At 42.2% G+C, this 22,349-nt stretch overlaps 3 protein-coding genes across 3 annotated transcripts in view; all 3 read left to right on the forward strand.

Moving 5' to 3' along the window:
* Positions 1 to 1,209: 1,209 nt before the first annotated feature.
* Positions 1,210 to 2,481, forward strand: LOC108243050 (splicing factor-like protein 1). The gene is made up of 4 exons (XM_017428239.3): positions 1,210 to 1,281; positions 1,367 to 1,419; positions 1,490 to 1,753; positions 1,832 to 2,481. Exons 1-4 carry the CDS (start codon positions 1,256 to 1,258, stop codon positions 2,377 to 2,379), a joined length of 891 nt encoding a protein of 296 aa, XP_017283728.1. The 5' UTR covers positions 1,210 to 1,255; the 3' UTR covers positions 2,380 to 2,481.
* A 1,540-nt stretch (positions 2,482 to 4,021) lies between these two features.
* LOC108243053 (splicing factor-like protein 1) lies at positions 4,022 to 5,345 on the forward strand. Its single transcript, XM_017428242.3, has 5 exons — positions 4,022 to 4,094; positions 4,178 to 4,230; positions 4,304 to 4,567; positions 4,646 to 5,212; positions 5,291 to 5,345. The coding sequence occupies exons 1-4, from the start codon at positions 4,069 to 4,071 to the stop codon at positions 5,191 to 5,193; spliced, it is 891 nt and encodes a 296-aa protein (XP_017283731.1). The 5' UTR covers positions 4,022 to 4,068; the 3' UTR covers positions 5,194 to 5,212; positions 5,291 to 5,345.
* A 1,544-nt stretch (positions 5,346 to 6,889) lies between these two features.
* Positions 6,890 to 22,349, forward strand: part of slc43a3b (solute carrier family 43 member 3b) — a 20,296-nt gene continuing 4,836 nt past the window's right edge. Inside the window, exons 1-9 of the mRNA XM_037977428.1 lie at positions 6,890 to 6,932; positions 7,149 to 7,308; positions 14,617 to 14,924; positions 15,007 to 15,136; positions 18,760 to 18,806; positions 18,908 to 18,984; positions 20,232 to 20,324; positions 20,621 to 20,760; positions 22,163 to 22,271. Coding sequence (XP_037833356.1) covers positions 14,738 to 14,924; positions 15,007 to 15,136; positions 18,760 to 18,806; positions 18,908 to 18,984; positions 20,232 to 20,324; positions 20,621 to 20,760; positions 22,163 to 22,271 — 783 coding nt within the window. The 5' untranslated portion in view covers positions 6,890 to 6,932; positions 7,149 to 7,308; positions 14,617 to 14,737. The remainder of the gene's footprint in view (positions 6,933 to 7,148; positions 7,309 to 14,616; positions 14,925 to 15,006; positions 15,137 to 18,759; positions 18,807 to 18,907; positions 18,985 to 20,231; positions 20,325 to 20,620; positions 20,761 to 22,162; positions 22,272 to 22,349) is intronic.

Here is a 22,349-nt window from a genome sequence, read left to right on the forward strand (position 1 = left end):
GATACCAGAGTTTCTCCTGGAGCTAGCTTCAAATGTTGAATTTTGTTGGCAAAGTCAACAGAGTTCTTGATGTGATGGGGTGTGTTTCCAACAAGGGGAGCTAAAATACTAGCCAGATGTTTTGCTATGTTATATGTCACTGAGTTCATGCTACTGACGATAGGTCAGCTTTTTTAACTTTTTTTGAATTTACCATGGCCTGGATGACTGAGAATCTACACCAGCATTTTGTTGGATCATTAAAGAGTTACATAAAACAAACATCCTCTTGTCTTTTTTCCGTTTACTCCGGTGAACCATTTGATAAAGCATTTTAGGTTTTATATCTTATTGAAATATGGAACTTACTGGGGCCTGAGAACCAAGGAACCAATAAATGAGGTAATATTGGAAAAAAAAAAACTTAGCACATTTTCCCAAACGCAAACAGAAGTTTTGAGCATTTGTCACTAAATCTTGACCTTAAAGAAAACTAAATTAAACAAAATGAAATGAAAATATAAATACTTGTAGCTTTTGAAAGTACACAATTTGTTTGTTTTTATTCATTGAAACCTTAAATTAAATCTCTTTGGTGACTGAATGACAGGGACCTTCATCGAGGTCATGAGACTAAACATTTGTGGAAAAAGTAAAATAAATAACATATTTGGTCAATTTAGGATAAAACAATCATGAAACAAATTCTTTGTGAAATGAAAAACACACCTCGGTGTCAGATGTGACAGCAGTTTATGTTTATCTCATCCAAACACATTACCATATATCTGACAGCTGAGATTATAAAGTATTTTTCAAGTTTATGACAGTCTATTTAAGTATGACTGACTCATGATACATTTTTATATAAATCTTATAATATTTGCAGCATGAATAGCTCTGCATCAATCATAAAACACCCATGCTTTACAGAAGGGAACTACGTGCTGCTATAAAATAATCATTTAGAGCACGGCCTTAAAAAGGTAACAAATTATTGTACAATGACAGAAATATAAGACTTATAAGCTAAACAAATCTCTTCAAGTTCATAATTTGTGCAAAGTTCTTTAGTGAAACAAATCCACAGCCAGTAAAATAATGGGTCTGCTTTAGATTTCCACCAAAATCCTCAGACTCTGCTGAAGCCTGATCCAGAGTCATTGAGCAGCAGCTGTGTGTCGTTAACTCATTCAGCTCTGATTGGTTCAGACTTGTCCTCTCCAACATTTATAAGCACTCACCATCACCTTGTCTGTTACTGCTGGGTTCCATCATGGTGTCTGCTGGGTTCTTCCTGAGGTATTTGTAATGGTTCCTGTCACAGATTTTGTTTGATGCTGATAAGAAAGAAGTGATTCATGTAGTGTCTGTGTTTTGCTTTTAGGCTTTCTCTTTGTGCCTCGCTGATTCTGGCTACACATGGCTTTCCAACTAAAGGTAGCTTCTGACTTCCAATAAACACAATGTGGTGGTAAATTGACATGAACTAAAGATTTCTTCATTCCAGGGTCCAAATCTCACGACCAGAGCAGCAGTGGCACAGATACAGGAGGACATTACTCCTCCTATGCGGGTGGAGCTGGTGGCTACTATGCACCCATGTCCTACGGTCCTTCCAAAGATGTCTCCCAGTATGTCCCCACAGGCCCAGCAGCAGGCAGTGTGAGCCATATGGCTGGAGCAGGATACCCTGGTGGTGCTGTCTTCATGCCTGTTCCTGTTGGATATGCCAGTTCAGCTCAGACTGACGCTGCCCAGTCTAATCCACCTGGTAACATCCTGAAGAAAATGCAGCATTTAACAAGATATTGTCCAAATGAAGTGTTAAATATTTCTGTTTTCTCCCCAGAAACCAAATGGTCTGTTGCTCCTAAAATCTTCTCTGAAGAGGGACTGGCCAACACTGAGGCTGTCCACACCAGTCCTGTCCTCCCACCTGCTCCCCCTCCTCCACCACCTGCTCCTGTCCTCCAGTCTGGAGAGACGTCCAATGTTGTGAAGGAAGCTGAACTTGGCAACTACCAGCATGAAACTGAGGAATTTGGCTACCCAGCTCACCATATGGGGCCTGGTTATGGCTTTGCAAGTTACCCTGCTGCTAGTCCACCTCTGCCAAGTGTTGGTGGTTTCTGGGGTTACCCTGGTCTGTACCCGTACCCCTACCCTTATCCCTATCCTTCCCCAGTATTTGACTACAGGCTCCTGTATGGCCTGTACCCTCCTGGCACCTACACTACCTTCAGCAAAAACCACGAGAAGGGCAAGGACTACTATCAGAGCATCCACTACTTGAAAGAACATGGCTCTGGTCCTTCAGATGATCCCACCACCCCTGGTGGTCCTGGCTCTGGGCAGCAGCAGAAGAAAATCTTCCCACGGGGGCCTCAGAGCTCTTGAGGGACACTTGCATCATAACTCTCCTGAACTGGCTTGTCTTTGTTCTTGCAGGTTGAGAAGGTGGCTCATGCATGAAATGATTAATAAAAACCTTAAAATACACTTTGACTTGTTACTTTAAGGATACCATAGCTCTAACAAAATTCTTTGGGTGGCACCTCAAAATGTGGAGTAAGTTGTGCCGCTCTGAATGCTTTCTCTACTCTTAATGTAACGGCTGACTTGAGACAAAGCAGTTCACATTGCTGCTGCCTGTGAAGAGACTAGCACTGCTCAATTTGTGCAGAGTTAAACCTGAGCAGCTGTGGCCTATGTTTAAGAATTTAAATCACACCATGAGTCTTACAAACTCATGGTTCCAGTTGCTTGTCAGTTCAAAACTGTCTTGCAGCTCCACCCAGCCTGGTACAAAGTGGACTGCATGGTTTAACCTTCAAAGGGCTGAAAATGACTAAAGCATTAAACTTCCCTCACTCTCTAAAGTTTGTTCCCCCAGTGTCAATGTATAGCAGTAAGACTGCAAGTCTTTCCCTGGTAGCTTGGCTGTTTAGGCAAGTCAGAACATCCCCTGATCTGGTAAAAGCAACAGTCCTTTTTAAACTGCAGTACTAGTTTCTTAAACATTTCATAACCAAATTGCTTTTCTTAGTAAAAACAAAATTCTATACATCCAGGGGTGGACAGTAGCAAATTGTTTCTGTAATTAAAATCTACTTTTGATTTTTGTTCCCAAACTTTATTTGAAATCCATCTGTTACTGAGTCAATGTGAATATAAACATGTGATTCAGGAAAAGGTGCACCCAACACCTGTTCCTTATCAGTCAGCTGGTCTGTGATCTGGCTAGAAGGGATGTTGAGCCACGCACTTCCTCTCTTAAACCTATAGAGATTATACAAACTCAGCAGAAATGCACGGGGCGGTGCATCACCTGTTAACTGGTGGGCAGCTAAATCTCCACAATGACTGCTGTTCAAGTCAAACTAAAGAATAAAATAATCTCCTGACCAAGTTTTAGAGACACTCTGGCTCCAAGTTAAAGGGAGGAATCTGTTTCCTTCTGCTTTGAGCTCAGAGAGACTCAGACCTGCAGCCTGTGGTGGTGACTTTAAAACACATTTGGTTGTTTTATAACTTAAAACAAGGCTTTTATGATTGTATAAGAGACTTTATGATGGCAGTGCCTGAAACTGCTAATGTCGTTAAGGTCTCTAGCAGCTGGTAGGCTAACTTAATGCTGACTCTATACCCTGATGTAAATATAAACAGAATCTGTAATTCCCAAACTTACATCTGAAAACATGTCAAAGAAACATTAAGTAGACAGAACCTGGTCTTATTGAAAATAATACTAAATTCATTAAGGATAAATAACACCTCTCAGACTGTAGTTCAATGATTAAAACTAACAGATTTACAAATGTTAAAACAAAACTACACCACAATCATTCATGAGCATTTAGAAATAAATGATGACGATGACAAAATGTACCGATACATAAGGTACTGAAGGTCATCATGGATGGTGAAGCTGAATGCTGAAATTGCTAATTTGATCCAATTATCTGCAGACTCACTCATCACCAGCTGTGCCTTGTTTGCCTGAACAGCTCTGATTGGTCAGGACTGGTCTCTGGGAACATTTATAAACCTTCATCGTTGGCTGTTTCATCACTGCAAGCTTTCAGTATGATGACTTTGCAGGTCTTCCTGGGGTATGGCACAGTCTTAGTGTTTCTGAAGTAGTTTTCTTTACTGTTGTGAGTCACATGTGAAAAAGTCTTTTGTTTGACTTCAGGGTTTCCCTTTGTGCTCTGCTGATTCTGGGTACTCATGGCTTTCCAACTAAAGGTAAAAGTCCTCCATGTATGTTTGTCAAAGTGCAGCTCAATGTACTTCTGTTAAACCTGTGTCTTGCTTTTAGGCTCAAAATCTCATGACCAGAGCAGCAGTGGCACAGATACAGGAGGACATTACTCCTCCTATGCGGGTGGAGCTGGTGGCTACTATGCACCCATGTCCTACGGTCCTTCCAAAGATGTCTCCCAGTATGTCCCCACAGGCCCAGCAGCAGGCAGTGTGAGCCATATGGCTGGAGCAGGATACCCTGGTGGTGCTGTCTTCATGCCTGTTCCTGTTGGATATGCCAGTTCAGCTCAGACTGACGCTGCCCAGTCTAATCCACCTGGTAACATCCTGAAGAAAATGCAGCATTTAACAAGATATTGTCCAAATGAAGTGTTAAATATTTCTGTTTTCTCCCCAGAAACCAAATGGTCTGTTGCTCCTAAAATCTTCTCTGAAGAGGGACTGGCCAACACTGAGGCTGTCCACACCAGTCCTGTCCTCCCACCTGCTCCCCCTCCTCCACCACCTGCTCCTGTCCTCCAGTCTGGAGAGACGTCCAATGTTGTGAAGGAAGCTGAACTTGGCAACTACCAGCATGAAACTGAGGAATTTGGCTACCCAGCTCACCATATGGGGCCTGGTTATGGCTTTGCAAGTTACCCTGCTGCTAGTCCACCTCTGCCAAGTGTTGGTGGTTTCTGGGGTTACCCTGGTCTGTACCCGTACCCCTACCCTTATCCCTATCCTTCCCCAGTATTTGACTACAGGCTCCTGTATGGCCTGTACCCTCCTGGCACCTACACTACCTTCAGCAAAAACCACGAGAAGGGCAAGGACTACTATCAGAGCATCCACTACTTGAAAGAACATGGCTCTGGTCCTTCAGATGATCCCACCACCCCTGGTGGTCCTGGTTCTGGGCAGCAGCAGAATAAAATCTTCCCACGGGGGCCTCAGAGCTCCTAAAGCTGAGGAACTTGTAGCAGTGAGTTGGCAGAAACACTATAAATAAAATTTCATGTAATTTTGCTGAAGTGAATGTTTTTTTTTTTTTGTCTTGCAGGTTGGCTACAAAATGGCTTGTATCAAATGGTTCCTGAATAAATGTCTTAAATACACTTGCTGTGAGGCCTTTTCCTGTGAACTGTGACTTGACCAAAATTATGACATGTTTGGTTTCAGTTGCCTCTAAACCCCAAATTGAATGTGCTTGAGCAGTAGCAGGCACTTCTGTCGAAGTTATGAAACTAAAGACTCTTGTGAACTGACATGCCTTGACTACATGTAAAACATCCAGTTCATTTACTGGATTGTAGTTGTGAAATGTGGTCTAAACATTTAATCACATAGTGACAGTTGTACTTTGTGTTCAGTCCTGGGAGGAGAAACTCCCCCTGCCTATAGATGTTAAATAGTTATAAATGGAAGCAAATTGATTTGTGGTAGAGCAGGTACAACTTTGCACTTGCACAAACTCCTCCTGGGAGTATTGCTACAAAGTGGGAGAATTTGCCCTCTTCCCACCATAACGTTTTCATATACTCGGTAAATGAAGTCCACTGTCCATAGAGGGCAGCATTGTGCTGTACCTGAACTTGCCCTTGATACCCTGGAATGTTGAAAGATCCTTCCAGTAGTTCCGAGATATAACATGAAGCCCACTATAAAGAGTAAGTAGCACAATTCTAAAATCAATTGACCAGAATGTAACTCTTCAGCTTTTAAATGCATCTGAGGGAAAACTAAATGTCAGGGGGAAGAAACTCTAGCAAAAGAGTGAAGTGCTGCGAACTCAAATAGTTGCTGGGGTTTGTCTTTGCTGATGTCACTTTGGTGTGGCAGCCATCTTGCATCTGGTTGATTCCGAAGCTTAATCAAATTTTGATGCACAATAATAGATTACTTTCCACATATTTTAATAAAATGTCTGTCACATTTTACAAACTCTACTAAACTCTAATCAAAAGCACATTGCAGTCAGGTAAAATTGAACAAATCAGTAATTACATGAGTAAAAAAGTGACAGACTCCCAAAAGTCAAATGATTAAAGGGTTTTAGTTCAGGTTTGTTTCTATTTTTAATATATTTCAATTTGTTTTATTTATTTTGTCCTCAGCCTGACAGATATCCTGTCTTGCTACTCGCCATTATTTTAGGAGAAACACTGTTCAAAATCTTCATAACCTGTTGAAAGGTTATGCTTATCGGAAGTAAAACTTTTCTAAGGTTGGCAAGCTAAACTATATCAAAGTTAGGTTAGTTTTACCTGCCAAAACTCTACACAATCAATTACAAAAACTCTGGAGTGAGAACCTTAAGATGAATTACCAAATGAATACGCTCAGTAATCTATTCTCTTGGCTACCTGTGCCTTTGAGATATTAATATTATTTTTTTATTGACACGTGTGTGAGTTCACACAACGAAAAAAAAATTGATGTTTGGATTGGTCCACTATCGGGGAGAAGGGGGGTGTCTGAAAAAAACGATACAAGAATCTTCCCTGCTAAAGTCTGACACAGGAGTTGTAACGTTTATATTTATGCGTAAGATTGAATATATAACAGTTTCGACCACTCTGACATTTTTTAAATTTAATTAAATTTTAATATCGGGGTCCGAGTTCGGAGCTTCCACCCCTCCACACCCCGCTTGTATCGTCCAACAGCGAAAGAACCGTTACACACAGTGGCGCCATCGGACAGTAGGTGATGTTCTTCTAACTAAAACTAATTTATTTCACACTTAATATAACAATTTACTTAATATTTTCTAGTCGGGACATGCTGTTTAATAAAGTTTAGGAATTAGCCAGCCACTTTCCTTTTAGTCAGTCTGTAAAGAGACTGAATTTTCTAAGACAAACAGAGAAAAAAAAAACAGCTGTATTTCCCATGTTTGTTTTTTTCTGATGTCGTAGGGCTTTTGGACCTGGAGGGAGCAACCGTGGGAGACCAGGAGACCCGAGAGGGGAGGAAAAGTGCGTGTTCCGCCCTCCGTCAGCTCCTCATCAGCCTTCATCACTCAGGGACGGTGTGTGGACGGCAGGGTCGGCTGTGTGGGGGGAAACACAACATCACGTAAGTGTTCCTCCTCATGCAGTCACATCAGGGCGCTGCAGGGAGGAAACTACAGCTTATTTTACCCATCTGGTAAAATGTGATGCAGCTGCCTCCCAGCACAGAGCACGCAAACAGGCCTGTCTGTCAGTAAAACAGGCCTGGAGAACAACATTAGGTCTTAGACTCATTTATTTGGCAGGATAACATTTTCAAGCACCTATGGTTTGCTTGTTGCAATATTTTCTGGCTTTTTTTTTTTTCTTCATTTTTTTGTGGTGTGTTTCTCAGTCTGTCACATACAACCCGAACCCAAATTGCTCGCTTTGTGTAAAAACGTAAGAAATGTCATGGTGTGACGGTAACAGTCTGGAGAAGACACAACAGAGTTAACTCGTCCCGCTCTTTTCTGCTTGTCTGTGTCTCCTGTCCTCTCAAACCCCAGCCGGTCGAGGCAGACGGCCACCCATCCTGAGCCTGGTTCTGGTTCTGGTTCTGCAGGAGGTTTTCTTCCTGTTAAAGGGGAGTTTTTCATTCCCACTGTCGCCAACGTGACGCTCAGGATGGGCGGCTGAGACGAAGTGAAGATTTGGCTGGCTGCCTTAATAATTAGCTTCTTCTGATGGCTTCTCTCATTCGGTCTGGACTTGTGCAGAGGAGGGACAGTGGGTATGTTGGTAGAAGGATGTTAGAGATGCGGCTGTCAGGAAAAAGACAAGGAGGAGACATATGGATGCAGTTAGAGAGGACATGGAGGTAGTTGGACAGAGGACGCAGAGGACAGAATCAGATGGAGGAGGACGACTCCATCCATTTATTTTCTTTAGACGCTTCTCCTTTCTGGGAGCTGGCGCCGATCTCCAGCCGTCACTGTGCGAGAGGCGGGGGACACCCTGGACAGGTCGCAAGTCCATCCCAGGGACACATAGAGACAAACAAGACCAGCCGGAAGAAAAAGATTTGAGCGAAAGATCCCGCCGTATGGCAGGAAGTTGGGTTAATGAAGTGGCTAACAGGCTACTAGCATGATCTGATGGACACGTTTGTCTCTTTGTATCAGTAACATCATTCACAGATTGACAGGACAGCTGCTAAAACTAGCCTCTTGTAGTGGATCAAAAAAGAAAAATAAGTCAATAAAATTCATTTTCACGTTCCTTTTGGTCAAAGCTTCAAAGAGCCGACCTCTGAGTTGAAGAGAGTCGACCTGAGATGACCCTGCATACGAGGTCTTTGCGGCTAAAACACAATAGTGTATAATGTAAATACGTCTCTTATCAATGTGATGTCAACGCACTGACAGTAGCTGACCAGGTTTGAAGGAAACATTTAAACATTAACCTGCCGGTGTTTAACGCTGCCTTCATCACATTGATTCCCTCACACACACACACACACACACCCCTCCACCTCTTCAGCTCGAGTCGATCAAACGGAGCTCAGTCCATTTAGTCCCGACACGTTTCACCCAGAGTAGTTCCATATCTGAGGGAGGAACGGCCTCCACACAGGCAGCAGCACAAACACGGATCAATACCGGAGAGCTTTTTGTTTAACCTTTGAAAAGAAATGAAATGCTTTCTTTATTTTAAATCTTCCCCCATCAAACATCTGTACATTTTAGAAAACAGAAGTAGGGGGTATGATGGGGAATGACAGCCCCGTGCTTTCTCTATTTTTGCCTGGTTTTCACACACACACAAAAAAGCATAAATATAATAACGTGTGGCCTTTTGCTTGTCAGGAAGTTGCTGATGGTGGCATTTTCCCAATGACACGAATGACCGCTGGTTACGCAAACAGAAAAACTTGTGACATGTTTTTTCGTCACTGCAGGAGGCGTGATGTTGATTTAAATTTCCTAGAGCTTACTCCCTGTTGTCGTAACGTCACTTTAAGCCAATCTATATTGATTAGTTATGGTGTAACAATGAGATCATGCAGGCGAAACCAACGAGAATGAACACGTTTCTGTGTTTCTGTTACATAACACGTTGCACGCATCTGAAGGGGATCCGACTCCGATCGATAATCAGGCAAAATGTTGAGAGAGTTTCTCAACCTTCAGGCCCTTCAGACCTAGACAGATATTTACTGACCTTTCAAAACTCAAATTAGAGATCAGTTTTCTGTCAGCACCGAGCTTTAAAAGCTTGGGATATTTTAAAAAAAACGCAATTCAGCTTATTTTTTATTTAAGAACAGAGAGTAGAAGTCCTTTTGTCTGTAACAACCCTAAATCAAAAATGCTAATCATAGTTAATTTGACTTTTATTTCATGGCAGACAGAATGAACCCAACATAATGTATTTTATGTTTTATCTTATCGTGTTTTTATTATGTATTATTCTACTCGTATGCCCTCGTCCCATCACAGTACCAAACATCTGGATTTTGGTCTGTAAAGTAAATCTTTATTATTTATAAAGCTCCTTCTGAATCCAAAGACACGAAGGGCTTTACGTCAAATAAAACACAACAAAAACAGATAAAAAAAGGAAGAATCCCTAAATAAAAGTAAAAGCAACAACTGAGATAGAAAAACAAAGACAATAAAACAGTGCAGAAGCATTAAAGGATGGTTAAGATTAGATCTAAAACTGAAGCGTTAAACACAAGATGAAGGTTTTGAGTTGTGCTTTCAAACGCACGAGAGGACCGAGGACAGAGAGCGACCTCTCGTTCTCCGATGAGAGCGAGGAACAACCAGGAGAACCTGACCTGAAGACCTACAGCTGTTGTCAAACTGAAGGAGTTTGTTGTTGTTCTAGTAGCAGCTTCATCTGCCGCTTTCTGACACAAGACCCGGGCCGAACTGTTTCTCATGGGGGGGGTATGAGCCAAGTGTTGTGTGATTGGTCAGAAGCTGTTTATGTGGAAAAGCCGCTGATCTTTAATGGAGCTGTTTTGCTTCTGCTGCTCCGCTGAGAAGCAGCTGGAGGCTGTTAGAAAATACAGTCGTCTTTACGACTGCTCCAGCAAAACTTAAAAACGGTGTAGAAACAAGTGTCTCGTGGACGATGAAAGGTGTGTGCGGAAACGAACATCTCGCAACCACGTGACCGCGAACCGACTTCTTTACTCCTTTAGAGGTGTAGAAGGAAGGAAGGGGTTAATAGCTGACTGAGAAACAGCAGCCAGGTTGCTTAGCGATGATCTGGATGACCGATAATTTACACAAGATGTGGGAAATTGTCGACCATTACGTCACCAGGATTCAGGAATTTCAGAGCCACATATAAAACTAAAGAATAGATTGGTATGTTAGCTGAGCTTAAAGGGCGGACTTTTCATAATATCCTAATAAACAAAATAGTTTTTAATTTATTTTTTGACCTCTTGCCAAAGCAGGTCACAACAAAAGGCGACCAGCTGAGACGAATCTAACAAGAAGAAACACTTCAGAAGAGATTCGTTTGGAAGGTATATTCTCACAAGTCACCACTACCTTCTGTTTTATCACTGAGCAGCAGGATCGATAATCTTATCTCCACCTTCAGATTAAATTCAGACGGACTCCCGATGTCCCGTCAGTCAGAGGAAAGGCAGCAGATCAGGAGAATAAACTGTATGTGGAGTATTAAAAAGAACAAAAAAACAACAATCCTCAACAGCTGATGATTTGTGTGACATTCCTTGTTTACATTACTGTTCTCTAGAAATGGCTTCTTGACATTGTGCGAGCGTGTGGATTTTCCCAAGTCTCTCTGTGACTGACTGTGGTGGTTTAATTTAAAGGAAACTTCCTGGTAGACGAAGCGTCCAGCTCACCCGTTCGGTTTCCTGTCGGTGCTATTGATGGAAGAGTCCATTTTTAGGGGTGGACTATTGGGATTTGTGTTTTCGGCACTGTAGGTTGGAGTCTGCTCGCCATCGTGAACATTGTTGGTTTGATAAAACAGCAACAAGATGTGCTGTTTGTTAGTTTTTACATTTTTTTGTGGGGGGGACAGTATCTGTGGTTTGTCCGTCAGTGGAAAGAGTAAATCCTTGTGGGTGATTTTAAGACGGGGGTTTTTAAAGAAAAAAATTGATATATTTCATAATAAAGTCACGCCGGCAGGAATATTTAACCTATAGTGGCGTTGATTTGTCATTGGAGAAGTCATGTGTTGGACGACAGATGTCTCAAGGCGACATGAAGACATACATGTGTGTGTGTGTGTGGGGGTTGGGTCCAAACTTGGTTTAAGGAAGGAAAGAAGTACAATCTGTTGGCACGCCAAGAAAGTTGTGTCTTGTGATGAAGAGATCATGGGGGTAAAAGTGTGAAAGTAAAGCTCCCGGTTGTAATTTTTAATGCCTCCTCAGCTACTTTCAAAACCCAAAACCCCACGATGCGCCGCGTGTGCCGAGAGACATTCACCCTGTTGTGTGTCCGTTCCTCCAACAGGTGAATCGAACCGAAGGAAACTGTTCCGAATATTTTACTCACCTCAGTCTTTAAAATGTCCCAAACCTGCCAGCTGCAGCGCTTTGAAGGACAATTAAACCAAACAGGTAAAATTCAAACATAAAACCTCCCGAGTCAGAAACTTGTCATTTTTAATTATTAAACATAGAGATTTCATGTTATTTTATTATTATTATTATTATTATTATTATAAAGGAAGCTGTTTAGTCAGATGGTTTTATTGTGAATTACCGTATTTTATGGACTACAAGGCGCACTTAAAAGCCTTCAGTTTTCTCAAAAAACGACAGTGTGCCTTATAATCCGGAGCGCCTTATGTATGTAAGAAGTCGTGATGTTTTAATATGACTTTGGTGAACTACAAAGCTACGCCGCTTGCAGCATTAAGGCTCAGTTATAGTCGCGCAGGACTGACCTGAGCGAGCGGTGGAGGCGTTTATACTTGACGCTTACGTCGGTTCAGTCTCCTTCTGTGAGTTTTGAGCCGTTTGGTTATCTCTGTGATCTCTTATAGGGGGATCATATAAATGCTGATACAGGCGAACCAGCTCCGCTAGAGCACCGAAATGGTCCATTTTGAATGGAGCGCGGCACGTTTCTTACCAACATCTTCGTGCCCCGCTTTCGTAAAACGAGTTTTCAGGTCAAAGTTTATCGCAGCCCGTGTTGACAGAGTCCCGTTTCTGTTGTATGGATGGGAATAAAATGAAATAAAACGTCTGTTTGTACGAACTGATCCTGTTTCCCGCCGCCAAACGAAGCTCCAGATTAATTTGACTTTGACCTTTTTGCGTCTCCGAGGCCTGTGAAAGCTCAGACCTCGCGGTGAACCCGCTCCAATCTGATAAAACGGATCAAAACTGAAATATTTCTCCCTTTCGGAGGGATTTTCACTTCTTGGTGCAGGAGTGTCTCTCCGGTCAATAACCGCCGTTGCCTTTCATGGACAAGCAGACGTTTTGCTTTTATCTTGTGCTAAACTCACTGCACGTTCTTCTTTTTCTCCGAATCAAAGTGCTCATTCGGGGAACACGCTCTCATGTTTCTGCTTTCTTTCTTATTCAGTTGTTGTATTTTTTGCCTTTTAAAACTCAGCCTGTTTTACTTCTTTTTGTTGTTTTTCTTTAGACGTGGGTTTTTGGTTCACAGGCTGTGCTTAAAAAAAGCCACATTTGGAATCAAACTTAGACATTTTACCTTCTTAACTGATGAAACACATCACCTAATGAGACGACTTTAATTTAACTACCATTTAAATTATTCAGATCTACGTATTTAATGAACAGGGATCATCATATCTTAATGTTAAAGCCCTAAACTCAAAGCAGTTGTCTTATCAGTGAAATCTGGATGTCTTTTGACAGGAAGCTTTAAATACAACATTTATTCACGAGACCAAATCTTTACAGAACTGTTGATAAATACAGACTTGCAATAAATTTAAAATAAACCCCCCAAAAATCCTTAATTATCACCTCCAAGGCATGAACCTCCAGACAAATTTTAATTAAACTTTCAGGAGTTAATCATCGTATTTACATCTACAACCGACTAACTTTTGGGTTCAGCCCCATTTAAGATGGCCGCCGCAGCCAGCTGGACTTAAAAAACACTAAAACAGCTCTGACCTGCTGAACTTTACAGATATAGATCACAAATTTGGCGTGGCAGTAGCTGAGACTGATCCCCAACACATATCTTTAACGCTAAACCATTGGACAAGATCGCTGTTTAAAATGTTGCCTTTCACTAATTGGAGTCCACCCTGTGTGTCTGTTAGCAAAATATCTCATGAACCAGTGGACAGATTTTAATGAAACTGTTTCAAAGTAATCAGTGGATGTACATCTGCAGCTGATTGACTTTTGGAGTCAGTCTGGTTCAAGATGGCCGCCACAGCTAGCTGACTTTAGAAACCACGAAAATGACTGTAACTCAGTCAGTTTTGCAGATACTGAGCTCAAATTTGATGTGGTAGTAGCTGAGAGTCCTTCTCACCACATACTTAGAGATCTTGGGATTTAGCCCTTTTTATAATTTTTTTATTTTTTTCAAGACTTGAACAAAATGTCTCTAACTGTCATTTTAGCAACACGGGGTGATCTTAGTCTAAAGGTAAAAGGCGGTGGGGGACACGCAGTTCTTTATTTGGTTAAAAAAAAAAAAAAATTACAGTAGTTTCAAAAGACAGAGAGATGAAAAGTTGAAGTAACTTCTCCTCTTGGGACGCTGGCAGCCTGGCGTTGCTGCGGCATCCTTTCTGTCCTCGCACGAACCCGACTTCAGCCCAACGGGTTGGTCTTCGAGCAGAGCTTCTGTTCAAGATTTCCACATCTGCAAACTGCAAACTGGCGTACGAGGCTCTGTTGCTTCACCCCTCGGCTTGTCAGGAATGCAGTGGTGTTTCTTTTTTTTTTTTACAGCCACCAGCACCCGGAGGCCACGTTTAGTTTTTGTTGTTGTTGTTTTTTTTTTGTGCTGCAGAGCGCTGAGCGCTTGAGCCGGCAGGGAAAGGAGGGAGGGGTTAGTGGGGCAGGGAAGAGGAAGAGGAAGAGTTGGGTCTATATATAAAGCAAAGCTGAGGGGGTGGAAACGTGGAGAGGAGATCAGAGGAGACCCTCGGCGGTCTGATTACCAAATAACAGTAAGCAACTTGGCGAGGGGGCTCTTATTTTGAAGGATATTTTGATGCATGTTTTGGGGGTTCCACTTTTCTTTCTTTAGTTGTTCAAAATAAGAGTTTTGGAACATTCATTTGTCTTTAGAAGAGGAGTAAAAGTTGTTGTTTTTTCTGCTCAGACGTTTTGATTTCCAGCTCCTACAGCTCCTGCTCCAAATTACCAACATCTTTTCACAGTTTGGTTTTAAATTTTAATCCTCTACTAAAAGTGTTCTCCTTTTTTCTCTTCTTAAAGGAGTCAGAGGAAGCCCGAGGAGTGAAGCCACCTGAGTGAATGAGTTTGTGTTCATCCGTGCAGGTGAAGACATAGTGGTTGTGGATTTTCTGTCAGTGTGTGTGTGTGTGTGTGTGAGACGATGCCGGCGTTTGAGAACAAGCTGTCGGTGCGACGCTGCCTCACTTTCGCCACGGGGCTGGTGGAGTGTCTCTGCTTCGCCGGAGCCGTGTTTGGGTGGGCTTCCCTCGTCTTCGTCCTCAAGGAGGACGGCTATTTCAGCTCTCTGTGCGTCAACAGTACCGGACCCAACAGCACGCAGACTTTAGGTGAGTTGGACACAAATCTGTATGAATAACGAGTCCTTCCCGGCTCGCCCGTTCATCCAAACGCTCCTCTCGGTTCCTGCAGACTGCAGCGCTCAGGATGAACAGTTCTCCCTGATTTTTACCATCGCCTCCTTCATGAACAACTTCCTGACGCTGCCCAACGGGTTCCTCTTTGATCGCTTCGGGACGACAGTGACCCGGCTCTACGGGATGTGAGTACAAGACCTTAACTTCGAGCAGCGGAGCGTTTTATGTGCAGAAGTCTCGAGTCGTCCCTCGTTTCTTTATAGCTTACATCCAAAGAGCCTTCCATGATGATCAGCAGTTCTTCAGGCTTTCTGAATTTGGACTTTATCTGCTTTTTTTTTTGTTCAGTTCCCGACCGTTTGCAGAGAACCTGCTTTCAGATATACTGTTCAGCTACTGGAGGTTTATTTTAGACCCTGACACTTCTACTTCTGTCCTCCACTTTCCTAATTTTTAGACACAATATGCCGCCCGAGTCAAAAATCCAAAGAAGAGCCTTGAAAGATCTTCTGAAAGCCACGTTATCTATCGATCAGGACCGCTTTAACCGATTATAAGGAAGGCGTTAAGCCCAGGATCTCACTGGGCCATGTCTGAGGGAGTCAACAGAATGTCTCAAATCGTTTGCAGCCGTTCTCAGTTTTATTATTCAGCTCGTCTCAGGAGCGCTATGTCTGCGTTTTGACACCTTCAGCGGAGCTCTCCTCTGACAGGAAAACATCCGAGGTAAAGGTCCAGGTCTAAAAAGGTCTGATCACAAAAACACAACAGTTTTAAAAACTGCTTATCTTTGTTTTTAAAGTGCAAAATAAATCATAAGCGTGGCTCGTTGGTCGCTTGAATTCAACGGTCGCAGCCCAGTGAGATATTTAGGGGTGGTTTAAAACTTTTGCACAGTCATATATATGTATTTTGTTGAAACTTCTTATGGAAATGTTCCCTCGTTGATTAAAAGCTACAAATAATCTGGTGGCTGGGAAAACAAGGCTTGGTTCAAACTGAATGAAAATGGGAAGTTAGTGTAATAAAAAAAAGTTAAAACTAACATTCTGCTCACAGTTCACAGTTATATGCCGCAGAGCTGGAGCTTCTTTTTTGGCTTTTTAATCGTTTAGCTGCGCAGAGAACTTCGTGGTCCCTAAACCCTGCTGGCCGAGGTCACATGTTAGGGTTTCACAGCAGGGAAAAAAAAAACACTAACTTAAATGTGTCCACGCATTTACTCATTCAGACATTTCTAGTTGATTTACTCCACTCAGCAAAAACCCAATTCATCCTCTCTGGGAGTTTCATTAAAGTCTGATTCGTGAGATATTTTGCTAACGTTACAGACAGAAAGACACGGGCAGAGTCGCCTTCAGGCTCTAAATATAAAAACAGGCTCCGTATTATTCTCCAGCTCCACCCTCTTGTCCAGATCAGCTCCTGCTGGGGAAAGTTTGCTCTCAGGAGATGTTTTAGCTACAGGCAGGACAGTAAGCATGCGGTGCAGTCAGTCGGTGGAGGGTAAGTGTTTTATACCCAAACACAGGGAAAACCGACAGGTGGCAATTTCAAAAGTCTTTGTTGTTATTAGGAAACAAAACAAAGGTGTGTCAGAGGCGGGTAGTTCTAAAGCACGGAGGCGGCGTGTAGTAAAACGGGACCGAACTGCACAAAACAAAACAAAAGAGACGGAAAAGTGTGAAAAGCAGGAGCTGGAAACACCGAGGAACAAACAATGGAGACGAAACAGGTCGCTTTAACCCAAAAATAAGAAGGAGACAGGATACGTTACATCACAAAATCAATAAAACACAAGAAAATTAAAGCATTCCTTGAAGGAAAAGATAGAAGTTGTGTCTGTTTTGGTCAAACCTCGAAGATAACTTTATGTTCGAACTCTCAGCTAGAACCACGTTAAATCTTAGCCCAATATCTGTAGAACCGACTCGGTTGTAGCCGTGCTTGTGTTGGTCGATGTGGATTAGCTGTGGCGGCCATCTTCAATTGGATTGACTCTAAAAAATAACCCAATGTAGGCGCACATTTAATAATTACAAGTTTACGAGTTTTATTAAAATTCGTCGAATGATTCCTGAGTTATTTCTGTAACAGACAGACACAAACCAACTTTTCGGACTAGCAGCTGAAATCCTCAGACTGAAAACAGTTTTCCACAGATTCAGTCCACTTGTTTCCTGGATAGAGACCTTTTTATTGTCAGTTTGGGTCAAACTGGACACAAATAAACAGACAGCAAACCTTTCACGTCCGCAAACATCTAAGTTTCAGAATAATGGTCAGTCTGAGTGACTTCCTTTTGAACGAGTTAGGTCGTATAAGCCGCCTATAGGGTTATGTTTGAGTAGAAAAAAAGAGTTTAGAGCCAGTTGTTTTAACTAATAATGAATGTTTTCTGTGCGTTTGGTAGCTAAGCTTTGCGGTAAGACTTCCTGCGTCTCGGGTTTATTTTTGAGGAGTCTGTTCGCTCGAAATCAAAGCTGTTTTCTCAGAGGGTGGAGTCAGGATACAGAAGTACTGTAGGTACAGAAAGGAGAGGAATGTGCTTTGTTTGGTTGTGAATGTAGACAAATATACAGCGACTGTGGAGGTTAAAGGGGAGGTTGAACGGCTAGGAAGGAGGACATCAGGACGTGAGGTCCTCAGATGTAGCTTTGGTGTCCAGGAACAAGCAGCAGCAGCAGCAGCAGATGAGGTTTTTTGCACATACCACAGCCTGACACTCATGTTTTTTCAGGAGTAAATAAAAAAGCAGACAGGGAGGACCTTTAATACTCTGAATTGCACCGACTATTTTTAAAAAAATGTCCTCGGTTACAGAAATCTTCAAGGCATGTTCCGCAAAAGTGGTTTAATTTTATGGTTTTTAGAGATACAGTAAGTTATTTGCTCAAAGTCTTCCCACAGAACCCCACTTTAAAAGATCGGAGTAATTTATTTCCGTCTCATTGAAACCAATCTTTATCATCAGACGCCAAAGGCAGAAGGCAGCAGATAAGATTTTTTGCCCCAGTGTGTTTGCATGTGTGTGTGTGTGTGTGCTCACTTGTTTGTTGTGTTTGTAAATGATCTCATTTGCCAGTGAATGGATTTTAATTCAGCTTCTAGAAAATTATCCCTGGTTGCACGCCTAAAACCGATTACCTTCTGCATTCGACCCGATTCGAAATGGCCGCCGCCGCCAAATGACCCTAAGATTTACAGAAGTGATGATAACTCGGTCAGTTTTGAAGATAATGAGCTAAAATTTTGTGCATTTTGAGGCTTCAGCTCGTGAACAAACATCGTCTTAAGATGATCTTAGTTTAAAACTGTGGTGAGCGATCCTTCAGGGAAAGCTCAGCCTTTAATACGATGATGAAGCCTGAGTCAGGCGTCCTGATTTGAGGCGTTTTGTTCGACTGATTGTTGAAGGAATGAAGCTGATAAAACGCGACAGAATGATTGGGTGAGAGTTCAGGACGGTTTGTGATGAAAGAATGAAACAAGCCCTGACTGAACTGATAGCTTGAGTTTTTTAACCTCGGTTATTTCTAAAAATCCACAAGAGCTGGCTAAGTACGCCCATCTGTTTCTCCTAAAAGAGGGTGGAGGGTAAATAAAGAGCTGAGGAATGAATAACTGGACCTGAGGTGGAAATTAGGCTAAAATGTGATCCGCACGACTCGAGGAGAAGGAAATTAAAGTCGTCTGAGAGGAGACAGTCTAACCAAGAGGTCGCTGGGACTCTGTGTGTCTAAAGAGCTTTAAATGTCTACTTTACAAATAAATAAATATTTTATCTATAATTTCTGTTTCCTTCCAGATTTCTTTACACCATAGGCACCCTGTTGGTGGCGCTGTCCTCATCAGGTGAACAAACAAAGTCCTCTCAACCACAAAACAAACCCCATGAAAATGAAGACAGAAACATTAAATAATTTATTCTGATTTTTCCCCCTTATTTCCATCAGCTGTCGCATCCCTGCTCTTCCCGGCTCTCTCCTTCCTGGCTGTGGGAGGAATCTTATTTCTGCTGACAAACATGCAGGTACTCCAGATTTGCCTTGTCTTTGTGTGCTCATACAAACGTGGTGAAAACGCTCCGTGCTGAACGTCATCGGTCACACTTTTAGTGGGGGGTAAGATAACTGAGAAAGCCAGTCTTTGTACCATCAAACACGCTGAGGGCCGTAGGTTTCTGCGGCGCTGCTTCTCTGCTCCGTGAAAGTCCTGGAGTGTCCCACGTGGTTTTCCTTCGCTTCAATGCAGCTCCTGTAATGCTGTACCATCAGCCGGGTTCTCGCTCTCTCTTTGCCTTTGGGTGCTAAAAGATTCGCTAACAGACCGTTCAGCCAGTGTCAAACATCCAACATGGAGGCTACAGAAGCTGCGACAGTCACGTCATGTAGTCATACAGGTTAAACAAAACAGAACAGATTCAGTAATCAGGTCAGACAGGAGCAAATAGTTCAGCTAGCAGCACAGTGAGGTAAGACCTTTAAAGCTGCACCACCTGAAGCCTAAATAAAAGCGTTACATGAATGGAGGTCATTCATTCAGGTCACCGCACGTCGTCGCTTCATCACGTTATTGAGCCAGCTTTCCTTTTTCCACACGTCAGCTGTCGGTTTCGGCAACCCCTCCGCCTTCTCTTCGCTGTTTACACGTGACAAGCTGCGAAACAATGCAACAATCGGACTGAGACACGATATTATCTTTATTTGTAAATGACCTGGATCGGCATCGAGGACAAAAAAATCTTATTCCAGAAAATTGATGAGTGTGTGAGTGGACTGATGAAGGTGGTGTGTAATCAAAGCACTCTCAAAAGTCAACAAGGACAGAAAAATGATATTAATAGTTTTTATTATTTTTTGGGGAAAGACTGAGCTTTTAAAATAGTTTTTAATCTGTTTGGGTGCCTTTAATTGTGTTTTATCAACATATAATCCCATAAAACCAGTAAGGAAAATGAAGGAACTGTACTTCCTAACCCATATGCAGGATGTCCTACTTTTTGTAAAATATTTATATTTATTATACACCCCTGATCTCTGCGTTCTGTGAGGATAAAAATCCTTCCTGTCTGCCTTCAGCGCCGCTTCTCTTTGGTCTCATTAAGCTCAGGATCCTGTGCAGAGAGAACAAGAAGCTCCGCAGGAAAACATTACGTTTAAAGGATGGTGTGTGTGTGTGTGTGTGTGTGTGTGTGTGAGAGAACACCCCCAAGTCCATCTCTTCAAGCATTAACACTTTAATCCAGCATTCATTTCTGTATTTTCCCCCCCTGTGAAGGTTGGAAACCTGTTCGGCTCCCACCGCTCCACCATCATCACTCTCTACAACGGGGCCTTTGATTCTTCCTCGGCACTCTTCCTCATCATCAAGGTGACTCTCAGCTACTGCCACACCCCGTTTTAGCTCAATATCTGTAAAACTGGCCGAGTTATGGCCATTTTTGTGGCGGCCATCTTTCATCAGGTTGACTCCAAAAGTAAATCAGTTGTGGATGTACGTCCAGTGACTAATATTTGAGGGTTTCACTAAAATTCATCCATTGGTTCATGAGATATTTTGCTAACAGACAGGGGATTATATGATCACCCTCCTTTAATGGCAGCGGGCGATAATAACTGGCGACACTGATGTTCAGAGCGTTAATGATGACCTCGTTTCCTCTGCAGCTGCTGCACGAGTCCAGCGTGTCTCTTCGCGCCGCCTTCCTCTTCCTGTCCTCCTGCAGCGTCATTCACGTCCTCAGGACTTTCTTCCTGCTGCCTCGACGGTTCATCCCCTACCCTCTGCCCGACCGCTACACATACGGGTACGAGTGAAAAACCCGCACACACGTCAGACACGTAGAAACAGAAAAACAGCCACGTTAAAACACGAAACCTAAATGTGACAGGTTGGTTTTCTTATGACTTCTTTAGGTTTATTTTTAACAGGAAGAAACATGAAGGAAATCCTCAGATCGGCACGGATTCTTCTCTAAAATCAATTAAGACAAATGGAGGACATAAAACACGGACAGACAGTCCTCAGATAAATATGGATAATATTGGAAAAAATAGGAAATGTTTTCCTGCTAAGAAATCGTATCTGTGAAGTATTTTATGTACCATCTCTAACTTTTTGGCTGTTGAAAAATTGATCTTAAAAAAAAACATTTAATAAAAACAAAGTTTAAACAAAAAAAAAAAAAAATGAAGGCAGTTCAGAAAATGACTGAATTAATACAAGAAGATAAAAATCTTTAATGATCCAAATAATTCATATTCTGTTCTTTTTTGTTGTTTCTAGTCCTTCATATTCTTTAATAATGAAGGTTTCAAATGCACACTTTTATTTAGCAAAGACGCTTTAGAAACAAAGGAAAAAATGTAATTTTTAAAAATGAAACATTCCTGGTTTTGAATAAAAATTGACCAATTTATCACATTTGTATTAAAACAAATGAGAACCAAAATATACGAGACTTTAATGAAGGTAATTGACTAAAACTCTGGAAACAATTGAGCTTTAACTTTACAAAAGTCATGATTTTTTTTAGATTTTTACTAAAATGTGGACAAAACAATCTGCTCTAAAAACAAACCCAATAAATGTATTTATTTTTCTTATTAGTTCTTTTAATAAAATGATCCGGAGATTATCGGACCCAGCAGAAAGAACCCTGCTCCTCCTAAATGACTCATTTAATCCCTTCAGGGTCATAATCTACACACATAATCTGACTTTTTACTAAATGTATCCTGTTTTAAATACAGTATTTTGTCTTACTGCTGAAACAGAGTTTGTCTAATGTTTCTGAATCACACCACAACAACAAAAAAACAGAATACCATCAAGTTTCTGTTTAGTTAATTTCACATAATCCCTCTGAAAACCGTCGGAGTCAAAGCAGAAATCTGTTTTTCTGCCTGGAGAGTGGCATCAAACGCTGGGATTAGTTTGCAGAAAGTGGAAAGCGTTAATGAAACCTTCAGCCCACCAGACTGTGGTCCTGGTTCCTGTAATCTCAGCAGATTCTCCACAAACCTGTGAAGCTGCAGAACCAGAACACCAAGATTTAAGAGAGAAAAGGTCTCGAACTGTGGCAAATATTTACTGAAATAACGTCGTTTTATGGGATTTCTCAGTTCCGAACACAAACAGAAGATAAAACGATGAAAACCAAACGATCTTTGCCCGTTGTGTCCGACTCATTCCCACGGTCTCCGTAGGGTCTCCTGTGGTAAATCTGAGGCTGAGGGCTCAGAGGTGGCAGCAAACGGTGCCGGTCCTGCAGCCGCCGAGGAGACGCCGCTCAACAAGGACGCCCCCAAGACACAAGGTGCGCTTACATAGAAGACGTAACACGATCCCGTCTCGCGCCCTGCGTCCCTCCTGTAAGACGTGTCCCCCCCCCCC

This window comes from Kryptolebias marmoratus, linkage group LG9, assembly GCF_001649575.2.
Source record: "Kryptolebias marmoratus isolate JLee-2015 linkage group LG9, ASM164957v2, whole genome shotgun sequence".
NCBI lineage: Eukaryota > Metazoa > Chordata > Actinopteri > Cyprinodontiformes > Rivulidae > Kryptolebias > Kryptolebias marmoratus.